Here is a 17364-nt window from a genome sequence, read left to right as displayed (position 1 = left end):
CAGCCCAATCCGTCCAGTAGTTTTTGCGTGAAGGAGTAACAAACATACACACACACACACACACATACATACAAACTTTCTCCTTTATAATATTAGTGTATTGTGTGATAGTATGATGTGAAATGTGATTATGGAATTACGGATGGATTCAGGTAAATCAGAAATTGAAACGAACATTTACTAACATAATAACATTTTTAAACAAACATACAACTCGACTATCACACTCGTAAATTACTTTTCTTCCTTACGCGGCAGATCTCCTGGCTTGGTAGTTGGAACTTCCTTCAGTTTCCTCTTTATTTTCTCCAACTGCTCCCTTTGTTTATTATAAAAGTACTGCTCTTCCTGTGCAGCTCCGTACTGGCCTAATCCTCCACCAGATTCCCTGACGGAACCGCCACCACCACCTCCCTTGCCTGCTCCTGACCCAGGAGCTCCAGTAGGACTAAAGTGAGTAACCAGAGTCCTTGGGACAAGTTGCATCCATTGTGATTTCGTAAATTTATCCAAACCTGAAATCAGAAAGGTCTTGTTGACGATACAATTGGATCTATAACGAAAAGTTCGGAAGAGCATTTTTTATTTATTTATTTTGATTGAATTAGATTTTTCGTTTTGACTTCTGACTTCTAATGTCAGACGTCACTCTAACTGAAAACCAAAGAGTTTTTTTTTACTTTTTATACCGGAAAATCAACGAGTTTCCACGGGATTTTAAAATACCTAAATCCATAAGAAGAAGTTGATTAACAAGTGTAAATTAAAAATTTATAACACCCCCGACAAGTGAAGGTTACAGTAACTAGAAAACAGCTGATATCTATCAAACGGCTGAACCGATTTTCTTGGATTATAGCTAAGAACACTCTCGATCAAGCCACCTTTCAAACAAAAAAAACCAAATTAAAATCGATTCATTAGTTTAGGAGCTACGATGCCACAGACAGATACACAGATACACAGACACACAGATACACACGTCAAACTTATAACTACCCTTTTTTTGTGTCGGGGGTTAAAAATATAGTAGAAACAACAGTAATAGCGCAAGACAACTTATATTGACTACTACTAATGGAGTTCTAGACCGACATACCTAATACTATACCTACTCTAGTCACTAAGAAGTTATTATACTAAAGGGCTATTATGCTACTTAATCCCAAATAAATGAAAGAGCCAAAAAACTCAATGTTCTTTCACCATTTTGAGTCACCAACCAATCACAAACGTGTTTTCAAAACACATTCGAAATTCAATTCGAAAACATTACTTCGTTTGTGACTGGTTGGTGACTCAAAATGGTTAACGTCCACTGAGTATTTGTCATTTGTATGAAATTTTGTAAAAGAGAGAGCCCTATACTACTTTTCGTGGATAGAGTATTAAATAAACTGAATATTCAATATAGATATTGCATTGTTATGAAGAAATTAATGCTAAGCAGAGTGCAAAATTGGGTTAAAGAAAACATGCAAAATGCTCGTAAATAAAATAATTAACCAAGAAATTCACGAGTTAGCGTTAAAATTTAATTGTTTTACTTCAAAGCAATAATTAGATTTGTCTCAGTTAATTGTATTATTAACATTTACGTATTTCTTTTGACACACTATTCTTCGTTATAAATATAGGTTAGAGTGAAACACGTTTCACTTGGTGTAATGTTATACTTTTATTAGTTAGGAGATGGGAAATTATAAGGTAGGTAAACCCTCTTCGAATTCTTTCGACGATTCTAAAGCACTTGTAAAATCTATTCTACTCTAAGATCTAATAACAAACTTCTAAAGTAAAATTCTATTACATATTGCTGGCCCATTTTCCAAATAAGTTATATTTTCTTTCATGCAAATCTTGTCCTGACAATAATTATGAATACAATAAAAAAAATTAGCCAATAGAGCTGTTCAAGTGATGATATTTTGATACATACGGCAATTGATTTTTATTCATACAGATTATATGGTTGATTAATATGAATGTTAAAAACTAGGTGACTTGCTTGTAAATATATTTCGTAGCAAAATAAACCTTCTACGTGAAGTATTTTGTACGTAGGTACTTAATAAGTATACGACGAAAAAAAACAGCACTGAAATCATGTAATGTAATAGTCTGAATTGGAAAGTTATATGTACTTAAGTAAATATACAGAAAAAATTTGTTTATCAAGTATAGGGAAGGTCTGTCCTAGATCGGTGTAATTGTGTTGAGTACCACGCACCTTATTTTTATTCCGTTAAAGGAAATAATAAAAAACCGACTTCAAAAACCACAAACACTAAAAATTAAAAAATGTGTAATGTACCTAGGTATGAAGTCGAGCGAGCACATTAAAACAAAATTAGAAATCCAAGAGTGAAGCTTTTTGAAAAAAAATTATTTCACAATTTTTAGTGGCCCCACTGTAGGTACTATAATACGCTATGCCCAGTTAAAACCCTACTGTTTACTAAGCTATTACACTTGACGCGAGCAATTTGCTCTTGTCCATTGAGGAGTTCTGTTCTCCATCTCCGAAGATATTCATCAAATCTTCACCAAATTTATATGGGACCACCTGCACAGTATACCCTTTCAAACAAAAAAAAATTTTCAAATCGGTCCAGGGGTCTTCGAGTAATCGGAGAACATACATAAAAAAAAAAGATTCCGACGAACCGAGAACCTCCTCCTTTTTTGGAAGTCGGTTAATAAATTGTATTTCATGTTTGCAGATTCTTAATATTGTGTGTGTTGCGGTATTATCGTTTCATATCAGGTATTTATTGTCAAATCATATTGGCTGATTCGACAATCCAATGTTCACGCGGTTAGTAAAATCTTTCCATGTTTTACAGAGGATCGCAATCAAGAAGCCTTAATGATGATGAATCAGGACACAGCATCTCTAAAAAAAACATAGGAGACTGGATAACAGATTGCTATTGTTTTCCTATATCAGTTAAAGGAACATATGTCTCGGAATTTTTGCCATCTAATGATGAACAGGAAAGGCTAGTTGTTTACTTATACAAGAATAAAAAAACTGACGAGTTGACGTCTTACATACCAAATTGGAAGAAACAAAGCGTTTTCCCGGACTTGACATTTGATATTGGTGATACGCTGCAAACCATTGCAGCTGATGGAGTCATCAGTCTATTTGACATTGCAAAACCAGAAGGATTAGAAGAGACGACAGTGGCAAATGTGCAATTAGAAATACCGAGTGTTCCTACATCTGATAATCAACATAAGAATGATAATGACGCTTCGTCTCAAGGCTTAAATTTAATTACTGAAGAGGAAATTCCTTCAGAAGAATTAACAGTACCTACAGTTTCATCTAACAGTGATGATAAAATAACTACTGGTGTTACTATGAATCCGGATCAAAACTTACTACTAGGAAACAAACAGTTGCCATTAAATGATACTTTTACTATACCTGAGAGAAACTTTACGCTTTTAGAACTTCAAAATCAGGAGGCGCCTGATATAGGCAATGGTTTATTTTCACATGATTTACCTGAAAAACTTGGAACAGAAGGGCAAACAATAATAACAAATGAACCTAATCAAATGTTAACGCCACTATTCAATGATACTTTTACTATACCTGAGAGAAACTATACACTTTCAGAACTTCAAAATCAGCAGATGCCTGATATAGTCAATGGTTTATTTTCACATGATTTACCTGGAAAACTTGTAACAGAAGGGCAAACAATAATAACAAATGAACCTAATCAAATGCTAACACCACTATTAAATGATACTTTTACTATACCTGAGAGAAACTATACACTTTCAGAACTTCAAAATCAGCAGATGCCTGATATAGTCAATGGTTTATTTTCACATGTTTTACCTGAAAAACTTGGAACAGAAGGGCAAACAATAATAACAAATGAACCTAATCAAATGTTAACGCCACTATTCAATGATACTTTTACTATACCTGAGAGAAACTATACACTTTTAGAACTTCAAAATCAGCAGATGCCTGATATAGTCAATGGTTTATTTTCACATGTTTTACCTGAAAAACTTGGAACAGAAGGGCAAACAATAATAACAAATGAACCTAATCAAATGTTAACGCCACTATTCAATGATACTTTTACTATACCTGAGAGAAACTATACACTTTTAGAACTTCAAAATCAGCAGATGCCTGATATAGTCAATGGTTTATTTTCACATGTTTTACCTGAAAAACTTGGAACAGAAGGGCAAACAATAATAACAAATGAACCTAATCAAATGCTAACGCCACTATCAAATGATACTTTTACTATACCTGAGAGAAACTTTACGCTTTTAGAACTTCAAAATCAGCAGATGCCTGATATAGTCAATGGTTTATTTTCACATGTTTTACCTGAAAAACTTGGAACAGAAGGGCAAACAATAATAACAAATGAACCTAATCAAATTCTAACGCCACAAGTAATTCAAAATCAACAGACACTTCTTATACCCGATAGCTTAACTGCAAATCTTATACCCGCGAAACCTGGAGCAGCAGATGAAATAACAATAATAAACTCACCTGAATATCACAGTCAAATACCCAACAAAATTGAAAATCAAGAATTAAATCCACCTTTAAGCCAACAAAATTCAGAAAAATTAACAGTACCTACAGTTTCGCCTGACAATGATAGTAAAATAACTACCAGTGTTAATATAAATCCGAATCTAAGCTTATCTCTAGGAAACAAACAGAAGCCATTAAAAGGTACTACTGTTACAGTACAACTTAATCAAAACCTTAAACCTTCAGAAATTCAAAATCAGCAAGCACCTGTTACAGTCGATGGTTTATTTGCAAATCGCCTACCTGGAAAACTTGAATCAGCAGGGAATACAATAATAATGAACTCACCTGAGCAATATATTCAAATACCCAACAAAATTAAATATCTAGAATTAAATCCACCTTCGGGACAACAAAATCAGTTGATGGGAGAGAAGTCTCATGTATCTAATAACCTAGTCGACGAAGTAGGATATGTACCAAGTGAATATAAAACTCCAATATTTAATAACTGGTTTAATAAGCAGGTGTTAAACATACGCTCACAAAGACCTTCTATTTCAGATGCAATAAATTTGCAAGCACTTAAGCTTAAACCACTTTTAATAAAAGCTTTGTATGAAAACGGAATTCACCCTACCAAAAATGGAGACCTGTATGACTCTAATGGAAATATTTTGAAAATGGCAAACTTAAAACTACGTCCTATTTTATTGGGTGATCCTATCGAATTCGAGAAGTTAATAGCCACTAAAAAATGTATAATACCGTATGATTTACCTTTTCTAGAAGCCATTCTCCTAACTTTGATTTACCCACCAAGAATTTTGGCGATAATACCTTTGGACCTAAAAAATGTTTTTATTGATACAGTACCAGGTACTTCAAAAATGTGTGGGCAATCAGGGTGTGACTCAAATAAGAGCTCCCACTCAGATTTTTCCGTGAACGAAGAGAATGCTTTAGACACAAATGATAATATACGTAAAGATGATGTAGATTTATATACAGCCGAAAAAACATTAGAACACAGGGATCCAATATATCCAAATAATAAAGAATCTAAAGACGCTTATCCATATGTGGGTGCCATTAATGATCCACCTGTACGTTTAAGCCCAAAACCAAAGTATGACGATCAATATAGCTTTCAGCTTACAATACCAAATGGCCGAAGAATGCCAGGTAAAAAGTTTATGTACGTAAACAATTTCACTCCTAAAGCTTCTAAGAATAAGAAAACAAACAAACAAGAGGAAACAAGCCTAAAAAGAGCCTTTAATGTAAACAAAGCTAATGGAGAAAATAATGAAGAAGCACTCACAGCTGAAGAATTTGATGGAACAATCGGAAAGTATGAGCCAATATATATGAATAACATGGCATCAAAATATGATACTCGAAATAGCTTACTTCAAACAAGAGTACCAAATAATCGAAAAATATATGGTAGAAAACCGAAATTATTACGGACCCGGCCAATACCTGCTAGAGAAATCATTTATTTAGACGAAGATGGTAATATAAAGGGAAGGAAAGCAATAGAGGATTTTGATGATTCACAGGAAACTCCTGCAAAATTCGATGAAGAGGATTATGAAGACATGTTGCACATAAAAATTATTGGTGGAAACCCGGCAACCAGCAGTGGAACACCAGTTAGCAGTAGGGGCAGGTCAGGACTTGATTTTTAGTTGGTATTTTAATAAAATCTATAATAGTCTAGTGTCTATACTAAGTACTAACAAAAAAGTAAAAAAATTATAAAGAAAATTTTGTTACCTTGTGTGTATGTGGAGGGTAATCGGTGGGTGTTTAGAGCCTCGATAGCTCAACGGTTGAGGAACGGACCCACTATTGTCGTACCTACTCTTAGCACAAGCTTTACGCTTGGTTGGAGGGGAAAGGGGAATATTAGTCATAATTAGCATGACTAATTATTTAAAAAAAATCTTGGCACCTCTGCACTTATTTGAAAAATTCTTTCACCATTTGAAAGGTACATTATTCCAGTTGGACATAGTAGGTTATATTGTGTGTTTTACGAACACATATAAACATATATCGTCGTATCCTATGAATAAAGGCGTAAGTGCCTTGTGGGTTTTTTAGGGTTCCGTCCCTCAAAAGGAAAAATGGAACCCTTATAGGGTCACTTTGTTGTCTGTCTGTCCGTCGTGTCTGTCAAGAAACCTATAGGGTACTTTCCGTTATTCTAGAATCATGAAAGGCAGGTAGGTAGGTATTATAGCACAAATACAGGAATAAATCTGAAAACCGCGAATTTGTGGTTATATCATTAAAAAAAATTAAAATGTGCTTCAATTTTCAAAGTAAGATAACTATACCAAGTGGGGTATCATATGAAAGGGTTTTTCCTGCACATTCTAAAACAGATTTTTATTTATTTTATGCATAATAGTTTTTTGATTTATCGTGCAAAATATTGGAAAAAATACCCGAATACGGAACTCTCAGTGCGCGAGTCTGAAACGCACTTGGCCGGTTTTTTTTTTTACTTTTCTTTAATTAATTGTATTTATTTTAGGTAAGTAGGTATTATATTATATTATTGTACTGTAGTTATTTGTTAATTAGGAATTCATTATTCATTATTTTAGGTAAAATTCATGTATCGCGCCCTCTATGTGTATTAGTGTTAATTATCACGAAAATCTGGAGCAAGAATTTTCCAAATGGAAAGACGCACTCAACGCTAGAGGGACTACGGAGTACGCGGTTTGACGTAATAATGACGTAATCCACAAGATGTCGCCACAGACTTTTTTTATCGAGCTTCCTAATCGATACGATAGATGGCAGTGTACCATGTTTAAAATAAAATGTGTTTTTTTATTTTTAAATATTTTCAGCTCTATCTTCCTTTAAAATATCATTAATTTTACTAAAAAGTAGAGTAATATAATAAGTTTGGTTCTCATTTAGAGATTTTACTGTGCGCTGCAATGCTATAAAAAAAAATCAAGTCAAGCAGGTCGGTGGTCGAGTTCAGTCAGTTGCAATAACACTGGCACTGGCAGACCCACAGTCAGCGTACAGTACAGTCACTAGTCAGTGACCGAAACAAATCGCGGGTGGAGAGTCGCTACCTTGCGCTAAAAATACTATTATCGAAACAGCCGGCTTTAAAAAACAAGCATCCAACTTGGATTTCTGTGACAAGCATGAAACAAAGTTAAAACAAAAAGCAAGCTGCGTCTGTGATTAGACCTGCGCTTCTATTTTCGAATTATGTTTTGTCTGTATTTTGATAAATAAGATTTATTTGTGATTCGCGGTATTCTCGCGGGTTCCGTGTTGTGTAGAATAAAACTGTGTTTGTAATGAAAGGATGTTATTAACGTTTATTGAACAAATATCGTTGGAGGTGTTTTGAAATTGGATGGGATTGCACTACTGGTAAGCTTTGAATTACTTAAAAACAACTAAAAATTACTTGAGTCTGCTTTATAAGGAGATGATCCGGGCCGCTAGTGCAGTAAAACTTGGCAAGGTGGTACTATTTATTGTAAGTTCAATAATATTTTAAAAATCAAGATTTAATTGATTTGCACCGAGAAATAAATAAAACTGAAAGAGAACTTTAAATAGTAAAACATGGGTAAAATCTACAAATTACTCCAATAATGGTAGGTATACCTATACCTATCTATTTGAATGGAACGAGGTCCTAAGTTCGATTCCTGTCATGGATACAATAGTAAGTTATTCTATACGAGACTTTGTTAGTAAGTTATTTCAAACGAGGATTTGTTCCTTATAGGAATTTGAAGTTATGGGTATTTTACCTGCCTACCTAATTTAATTTTGCTCCGAAGTTTCTTTGTCTGATTTGTGTGAGTTTTTTATTTATGAGTGCGTCACGCAAACCTGATATTGCGATTAAACTTTTGCAGCTCCAAGTGCCTGCTCTAGAACCCTAAATCCTAGGTCATCAGAACAATCTAATCCAATTAAGAAATAATCAAGTCTTAAATTGATCAAGTCGGGAATAGAACCCGGAATCTCGAACTAAAAAGCTATTATCGCTCATCGGTGCATCAGGAAGATCGTCGGATTACTCAAAAGACAATACCCGATGTCCAGGGCAAGACATCGGGTAAGGTAGGATTTCTACCTTCTTAAACCCGCTCGATGACCAGTGGCACCCTCAGCGCATAATGGGACGCTCCGAGATCTCTTAATATGAACATCATACCTACTATGGTAGCTACGGTCTTCCCTGCTAGAAGACCCAAATTTGCTCTTCACTCGATCATCTTCCTTTCTTCTTGAAGCCGAATGCCTAAGGTTGCGTCGATTTAGTACTCGTATATGGTGTGTGTTCGATCGCCTTGTTCTTCATTTTTCAGGGTCTCTTACTATCTCCAGCGACCGTCGTCGTATCTGGTTGGTTTCTAAAAAAATAAGAAATTCACGTTATTCAACTATTTTAATGAGCGTCGCACAGGGTACATTATTAGGTCCAACCTAATTAATAGTTTACACTAACGATATTAATGACGCTTTCCTGAAATTATTTGGTTCATATTACTCATTAATAAACTAAACAGTCTTATTCATAAAAATCCCTTAATATAGGTTTAAAACGTTCATTAGCTAAAATGCTCATTAGGCCTATTAAACGTTTCATAACTTTCTTTATTCATAAAGGTTCAATAAACCTCTCACAACTAAATTCTCGCTATAGGCTAGTTTCGCTTTGTTATGTTGTCGTTCTGATGAATTCATAGACAAAATTGCGAAAAAACTGGGCTCTACACAGAAAAGTGACGCAGGTGTGACATTTGTTTTCGAATTTCGGTCAATTGTCTGAGTTCTGGAGGATAGTTAGGTATTATCGTTCGGTGTTTTGTTCCGATTTATCACACTAATATTATAAAGGCGAAAGTTTGTATGTGTGTGTGTGTGTGTGTGTGTGTGTGTGTATGTTTGTTACTCCTTCACGCAAAAACTACTGGACGGATATGGCTGAAATTTAGAATGGAGATAGATTATACCCTGGATTAGCACATAGGCTACTTTTTATCCCGGAAAATCAAAGAGTTCCCACGGGATTTTTAAAAACCTTCATCCACGCGAACGAAGTCGCGGGTATCAGCTAGTTTAATTATAAAAATGGAAGGAATGTAGAAATTAGCGTTAGATTTTATTATACTATTTTAAAAAAAAGATGTATTAGGTAAAAGTATGTATTAGAATTTAGATGGACATTCATGGAATAAAATCCTTTTTTTTTTAAATTGAAAATATTACAATAAAACTTAAAGCTAGCCTTATCTAATTACTATACAAATCATGCCCATGTGGAATGGTGCCAATAATACTGGCTGCATTTCCACGCTTGACAGCCAGGCTGATCCGTTGCGCAAAAAATGAGCCAGCCCTTTTTTTTACCCAAATCCTTCTCGGTTTATGTAGTTAGGTACTGAGCTGCATCACCGCCATATTTCTTACGTTAGAAGAAATCACATACCTATGTAAAAGAATGATTACATGAAAAGAAACTTCGAAATTAGGTAGAAACTTTTAGGTACCTACTTCACGACGTCCGTCCCTAGCATCTTATGGCAGTTAAAACTTGCAACTCTAGTTAATTACCACAGCCTCTCGAATCCAGAATAAATAACGTACAAATAATAATTACAATGCAATGACACTAGAATCAACCAAAACAAAATATCCTCACTTCCAAACAAATTATCAGCTGTTAAGACAAGACGGCGGTCATCTTGTTCTTTAATAAGGGTTTATAGTAGGGTTCTGCCTGTTATAAGTTATGGAGCCGTTATTGAACACTTTTAGCACTATTGAACGTTTATGAATCATGTTTTTGAGAACTTTGCTTATAACAAGCTAATAAAGCTTCTACAAATTTTTATGAATAAGACTGTAAGTATGTACCTATATTACGATACTTTGATGAAGCAATAATTACACAATGCTTCTTGATGACAAACTGTTTTATAGACCTTTCGGGATCACTAAATATCTACTTACGAGTAGTTGTTTAAAATATACCAGTGCTGTCTGCTAAGTAAGGGAGCTAGGGCTTAATCAAAAGAGTCAAGTGAAATAATCCAGACATTGCACTAATCACCCAGAAAAAAGACGGTGTGACGACAAGAGTGAGTTACAGTAACTTAATCAGATTTATATATGCAATAATAGTGTAGCTGTAGTAAATCGCTAAACTAAAATGACATGTCTAAAAAGTATTGTTATCCCTTTCAAATTACTCCGTGGGGATAAGGATAGGATTCTATTTAGACCAGTCATTTTAGTTTAGAGATTGTAGATACAAAACAAACGATTTTTCTACGTTACTCAAGATCCGTCTATACTTTTTGTTTTGAAGAAGTTGAAAATAATAAAGACCATGCATGAAGTTCCTGCAACGCTCCTATGCCTTACCAGTAATGTCCTGTCTAGATATGATGAATGACTATTGACTATGTATCTACAATGATGTTTACTAGTGAGGATAAAGCTACTCCATCAGCTAGCAACGTGGATACAGTAATGTATTTATAATTTATGTGCATATAACTAAACTATGCATATGACATTTTAGCTCAAGGCTGACGGCTTCTCTCGAGATGACCACCTGATAAGGGTGTGTTTACACTAAAGCGAAGCGAGCCTAAAGAAGACAAGAGCATGAAAGCTAGAAAAAGCTCGTCGTCATTGTCGTCTACCAATAGACGTTTACGGCTGGGCATAGGTCTTTTGCAGGGTCTTCCATCTTCCATAGTCTTGATCCTAGGTTCCGCAGTCTTGATCCTGGATCCTGGGATTGTTTAATACACGTTTTAGGGTTTCTGGCAACGCTGTGCTTTTCAATGCGAGGTCGCCATGCCAGCAACTTGCACCGTGAGAATCCAACATCACATTTACGTAGAGAAATTCCGAGTACCTATAGGTCTTTCCATAGCCCACATCTCTAAATTCTACAAGACATTTAGATTATATTTTAAAAAAAAATATTAAGTAGAAAAAATATAGAAAAAAAAATTCGGATTTAAGTGGAGTTGGCATCTTATGTTTGTTCCACTTCGCTATTCTTTAAAAACAGGAAGAAGAATAGTCATTTATATCGCACACGAAATAGGTAGGTAGTGGCAGATACTCTAAGCGACATAGAAAAGCGTGGAGCAGAAACTAGGGGATAGCCAAACTTCATACTAGCTTCATAACTTCAAAAGCATATTATAGTATCGAAGATTATGTAAATGATAAAAAAGTGTGGATTTGACCTGCAATTCGCTCCAGCAATGCGCAGGGCTTCAATAGCTTTTATACATAATATTGTATATCAAATCTTTAAAAAGAGCAACCGCCGAGTTTCTTGCTGGTTCTTCTCGGTAGGAAAGGCATTCCGAACCAGTGGTATATGCTTTTGACGATTCAAAAGAACTTGTAAAAGTCTAATTGAATAAAAGTATTTTGAATTTGAATTTGAATACACTTGAAGACCTATCATGGTCAAAGCCATCAATTTATTACGTGATAGGCGAAGCAATAAAACTGCTTCGTCACTGCTTCGCTCTTCTTTAGAGACGCCCACTTGATGTGAAATATTACAGCTCCAATCTTTTTCTCAACCACAGTGGAGCCGCACCTTTAGTCACGGAAATAAAGCAGGTTTTTTATTATCTTTTCGGTATGCTATAGGATGTGGACTATGGAGCAAGTTTGGAGCATATGATGACGCAATCGAATTTTATACTTTGTTGATCGATATTTTGACCGGTCAAGGAGAATTCTAAACGTTCGTGATGAGCACTTTGGCCGTGGCTTTGACAGGCAAGGAGGACTCGTAAAAAACTGTCAAAAGTATTAAATAACGAAATTACTTTGGATAAATTACTTCATTTCATTGTACCTACTTCTTGTGCTTAACGTTTTCTTGCATCCACATTACACATATATTGAATATGCTGTATGAATTTTAAAATTTTGGCCATGTTGACATAGAAAAAGAAAGATTTTTAGGTAAATCAATAAATTTTTTACAAGTGCTTTTGAATCGTCAAATGAATCCACCACTGGTTGAGAATACCCTTCCTATTGAGAAGAACCAGCAAGAATGCACAGCACAGCGAATGTTCTTTTCAAATTCAGGCGGCCTAACCTGATGTCCTCATTTTTTGAACCCCCGACCCAAAAAGAGGGGTATTATAAGTTTCACGTGTGTATCTGTGTATCTGTCTGTGGCATCGTAGCTCCTAAATTAATGAACCGATTTTAATTTAGTTTTTTTTTTGTTTGAAAGGTGGCTTGATCGAGAGTGTTCTTAGCTATAATCGAAGAAAATCGGTTCTACCGTTTGAAAGTCAGCTCTTTTCTAGTTTTCTTATAGAGGTTTTTGTGTCGGGGGTTTTTAAAATTTTGAGTTATATATATTTCTTGTTCCTTAAAATGTTTGATATTATTTAATTTTATTGATAAAGAGTTGAATAATTTTTTTATAATTTTGAAGGTACTTTGATTTGTATTCAAAATAATTTTTTAACCCTTTTTTGTTTTGATTACCTACTTAACATTAAAAAAGGTAAACCCACCAGCCCGTATAAGCAAATTTGGTAAGTTTTTATCGACCCTGTGGCGCCATATTTGTCATGAGTGGACATTATGCTTTGAATCCTAAATCAAAGACATCCGTTCCTTAAGTATTCGAGAGGTTTTTTTTACTTAACAAAAAGTTGTTTTTCTCAACTCTGCATCTGTTGACAAATTATTTTTTGTTGTTGTCGTCTTTTAGTTTTCATCTTGTTTAGATAATGCATTTCTTAAGGTTCCGTATTTGATGGGTTGGATGGGTTCGACTATTTAAAAAACCTTTTTTTATGTAGATCACGCAATGTCAGATCCCAAGAGTATCAAGTTCCTAAGAAAACGCAATCGTTTTTGAAGAAAATAATAAACTACAATTTATTATATTATTTATAACACCCCCGACAAGTGAAGGTTACAGTAACTAGAAAAGAGCTGATAACTTGCAAACGGCTGAACCGATTTTCTTGGATTATAGCTAAGAACACTCTCGATCTAGCCACCTTTCAAACAAAAAAAACTAAATTAAAATCGGTTCATTAGTTTATGAGATGCCACAGACAGATACACAGATACACACGTCAAACTTAAAACACCCCTCTTTTTGGGTCCGGGGTTAAAAACTGTAGATCATCGTCCATTTACAATCAAGTGCGATCATCGATGAGTGCGGTGTAATATGTTGGTAGGTAGGTATACGCCCATCATGCTATCATACAGTTTATTCATTACATGGTCCATTAGAGATCATTTTATGGTATGATTAGAGGTACATTTAACGTTCTACATGGGTAACCACAATAATGATAACTTTCCTATATAGACCGCTAAGAACCCCTTCATCTTAGTATCCATGACATTTATATCGTTACTAACAATTCCCTAGCACCGAATTTGGAATTATCTTCATCACCATTTAGTGGTAAAACGTAATTTGTGATTATAACATTGCGACAAACATCGCTGTTGTTATTGACTGAATTTAAGTAGTTTTGCTGCAATAGTGCATTTTAGCCAATAGTGTGAGAGTTCAATCAATTGAAATGATTGCAATTATCACATTGTAATTTGTAGCTGCCAAAATTAGTGCTGGGCTTACGATTAAATGCATCGTAGCTCCATGTTAGACACCAGTACCATCAAACTCGACGTCACAAATTATGCTCATTATGTTTAAATGTTACAGCGAATAAGAGCAAGGCCCATATTTTAGAACTCTTACAAATATACGCCGGAACCATCGATGCAAATCGAATTCTTATTTTATTATTTACCTTGGTGTGTAATTTTCACCTTGAAATTGTCTTGTTAGGAAATCGATTTGGTACGATGTCGCGAAATCAGATCATCATTTCGAAAATTATATTTCATCACGATGTCATTTTTGTAATAAATTCATGTTCTTGTTGAAATAATGTGGATTCTGCTGTTCCTGCAATTCAAATCATTTTTTTCCAAAGCTTTATAGATATAGAGCCTCCATGATTTCTGATTGTAAAACTAGATGATGCCCGCAGCTTCGCCCACGTGGATTGGTCAGATCCCCTGCAGCATCAGGATTGAGGAGTTGGAATCCAAATTTTTTATGGAATAATGTCCCAAAGTTCCTCCATCGATTAAAAAATGTTACTCAAATCGGTTCAGAAATCTCGGAGATATCAAGTGCATAGGTAGAAAAATACAACTCCTCTATTTTTTAAGTCGGTTAAAAAAGTAGCCTTTGTTACTCCTTGGTTAATTTAGTATTTAGTATTTAGTATTTCATTTATTGCAAGATTGTAAGTAAAAAAGATGTTACATAAATTTTAAGTAGGTACGTATCACAATCTGCCATGACATGGCGTGCAAAATTTACTATCTTTACATACATTTTCAATAAGTACATAAAATATCATTCTTAATCAATAGAAAATTTAACAATTCAATATATAAATTAGCAAAAGAAGTTACAGTCATATTCAAAGAAAATTAAACATTAATAGGTAGGTACTCCTGGAGTCACAATTATAAAATAAAAATATATATCACAATGTTACAAGTCAAAAAATTTAAATATAGAAATATAAATGTATTTCTTCAGGTGATAATATAAGAGATACCTAATTCCGGACAAGTAGAATCACATCAAGTCAAATCAATAAATATAATGTCAGATAACTAAGATATTTTAAAATTATAATTTTATGACAAAATAGTTAGTTAAGTAATAACAATAGAAAGACTTGACTATGTTTAAACAACTACGAATATAATGCACAAATCTTAATAAATAAAGTTTTAAAATCAAATCTTAATATTTTTTAGGAGATCATCAACTGCATAAAAATTTTTTTCTTGCAACCATTTTTTTAATTTATAGCTGAATTGTTTAAATGGAAGCATTTTGATCTCCAATGGCAATTTGTTAAAAATTTTTATGCACATAGAGTAACAATTTTTCTGATACAGTGTTGTTTTTGAAATCTTATCAAACACTAATTTATTTTGGTTTCTCAATCCTCTTTTTCCAACATTATCATGCAGAGTTTTGAAAAGGTGATGGTTTGTTTTAACAAACTTTGCAACTTCCAAAATGTACATACATGGAAGCGGCAATATCAAATGTTTTTGAAAGACAGGCTTACATGATTGAAAAGGCGGCATATTTAGAATAGCTCGTAGACATTTTTTCTGAACTATAAACGCCTTATTAAAATCGGTTGAATTTCCCCATATAATCAGGCCATAACGGAGCACTGATGACACGTAACCATGGTATGCTGTAATCCTCTACTTGTCTGTGAAAGTCCCGTCAAAATTAGCACAGCCATTCCGAAAATTAGCCCGTTCAAACAGACAGTCACACAATTTTATTTATCAGTATATAGAAAAACTAGCTGATGCCCGCAGCTTCGCCCGCGTGGATTTAGGTTTCTAAAAATCCCGTGGGAACTTTTGATTTCTCAGGACAATGTTGCAAAGTTTTTCTATCGATTAAAAAAAAATTACGCAAGTCGGTTCAGAAATCTCGGAGATTTCGGTGTACGTAGGTAGAAAAACACAACTCCCTTTTTGAAAGTTGGTTAAAAAAGTAGCCTATGTTACGCCCTGGTCAATCCTCTATTTGCCTGTGAAAATCCCGTCAAAATCGGTTCAGCCGTTCCGAAGATTAGCCTTTTCAAACAGACAGACAGACAGACAAAAATTTTAAAACCGGGTGATTCAGTTATGGTATCGTTCAAATAACCATATGAGCTTAATATGAGGTAGTTATTTCGAAATTACAGACAGACACTTCAATTTTATTTATTAGTATAGATTCATCAGCATTAGCCTGAAGTGCCTATGGCTTCTTTAATAAAATGTGCAGCTCTGTATCAATTTATGATTGAAGAAAAATTACTAAATTACTGCTGTGTGGATGATACTTCAACCCCCGTCACTTTTTCTGTATATTTGATAGAGGGTGATCAATTCTAGCACTAGTAGGTAGGTTTATATTCATAGGTAAGGCCATAAATGTTTCACATGGCCTCTAAAGTCTCAAACCCAATACTCAAATAACAAAGGCAAATCTATATTTTATCGTCACAACTAGCCGATGCCCGCGACTTCGCCCGCGTGGATTTAGGTTTTTCGAAATCCCGTGGGAACTCTTTGGTTTTCCGGAATAAAAAGTAGCCTATGTGCTAATCCAGGATATTATCTATCTCCATTCCGAATTTCAGCCAAATCCGTCCAGTAGTTTTTGCGTGAAGGAGTAACAAACACACACACACACACACACACACACACACATACAAACTTTCGCCTTTATAATATTAGTGTGATTATTTGTGCATATCACAACGATGTATTGAAAGGTCGATAAGTATACAATTATTATTATTTTATAGTTTTTACATAAATATTAAATTCCGTTAGCCTGTATGCATCCACCTAGCTAGCCAGTGCAAAGCCTCTATTCAAAAACACAACTGCCCAATCGGCCGCTTCAGCTTGCTAATTTTTTGAGTTGTCGGTCGCTTTTGTTCTTCTGTGGTAGAAACTAGAATTATATTACATACATACTTATTTGCAAACAAGCAATCGACGCGTTCCAAGCCAATTAATAAAGCTGAATCGAGACAAACACCTTGTGACCATGTAGACCAAGCAAGCGTGAGAAAAAGGCATAAAGGCAGCTGTCAACACTTTCCATCTATTTAGTCATTTAATAAGTTGTGCTGAGTTGGATATAGAAATGTAAAAAATGCTGAATTGAGTTGACTTGCCAA

The 17364-nt window shown here is 34.5% G+C and overlaps 2 protein-coding genes across 4 annotated transcripts in view; both read left to right on the top strand.

Moving 5' to 3' along the window:
- The first annotated feature begins 1602 nt into the window (after positions 1 to 1602).
- On the top strand, positions 1603 to 7387 carry LOC123876070. Of its 3 annotated transcripts, none has more exons than XM_045922199.1 (4): positions 1603 to 1707; positions 2724 to 2767; positions 2847 to 6206; positions 7153 to 7387. In XM_045922199.1, the coding sequence occupies exons 1-4, from the start codon at positions 1693 to 1695 to the stop codon at positions 7154 to 7156; spliced, it is 3423 nt and encodes a 1140-aa protein (XP_045778155.1). In that variant the 5' UTR covers positions 1603 to 1692; the 3' UTR covers positions 7157 to 7387. The 3 variants fall into 3 exon arrangements, with proteins under 3 accessions (XP_045778155.1, XP_045778156.1, XP_045778154.1); XM_045922200.1 differs by lacking the exon at positions 7153 to 7387 and having other exon boundaries at positions 2847 to 3490; positions 3662 to 6310; XM_045922198.1 differs by lacking the exon at positions 7153 to 7387 and having other exon boundaries at positions 2847 to 6310.
- A 45-nt stretch (positions 7388 to 7432) lies between these two features.
- Positions 7433 to 17364, top strand: part of LOC123876072 (torso-like protein) — a 56397-nt gene continuing 46465 nt past the window's right edge. The window contains exon 1 of the mRNA XM_045922204.1: positions 7433 to 7951. The gene's annotated coding sequence lies outside the window, so the exon portion shown is untranslated. The remainder of the gene's footprint in view (positions 7952 to 17364) is intronic.

The sequence above is a fragment of the Maniola jurtina genome, chromosome 21, assembly GCF_905333055.1.
Source record: "Maniola jurtina chromosome 21, ilManJurt1.1, whole genome shotgun sequence".
Lineage (NCBI taxonomy): Eukaryota > Metazoa > Arthropoda > Insecta > Lepidoptera > Nymphalidae > Maniola > Maniola jurtina.
Note: the sequence above shows the minus strand (reverse complement) of the source record. Positions and strands in the feature narration are given on the sequence as shown.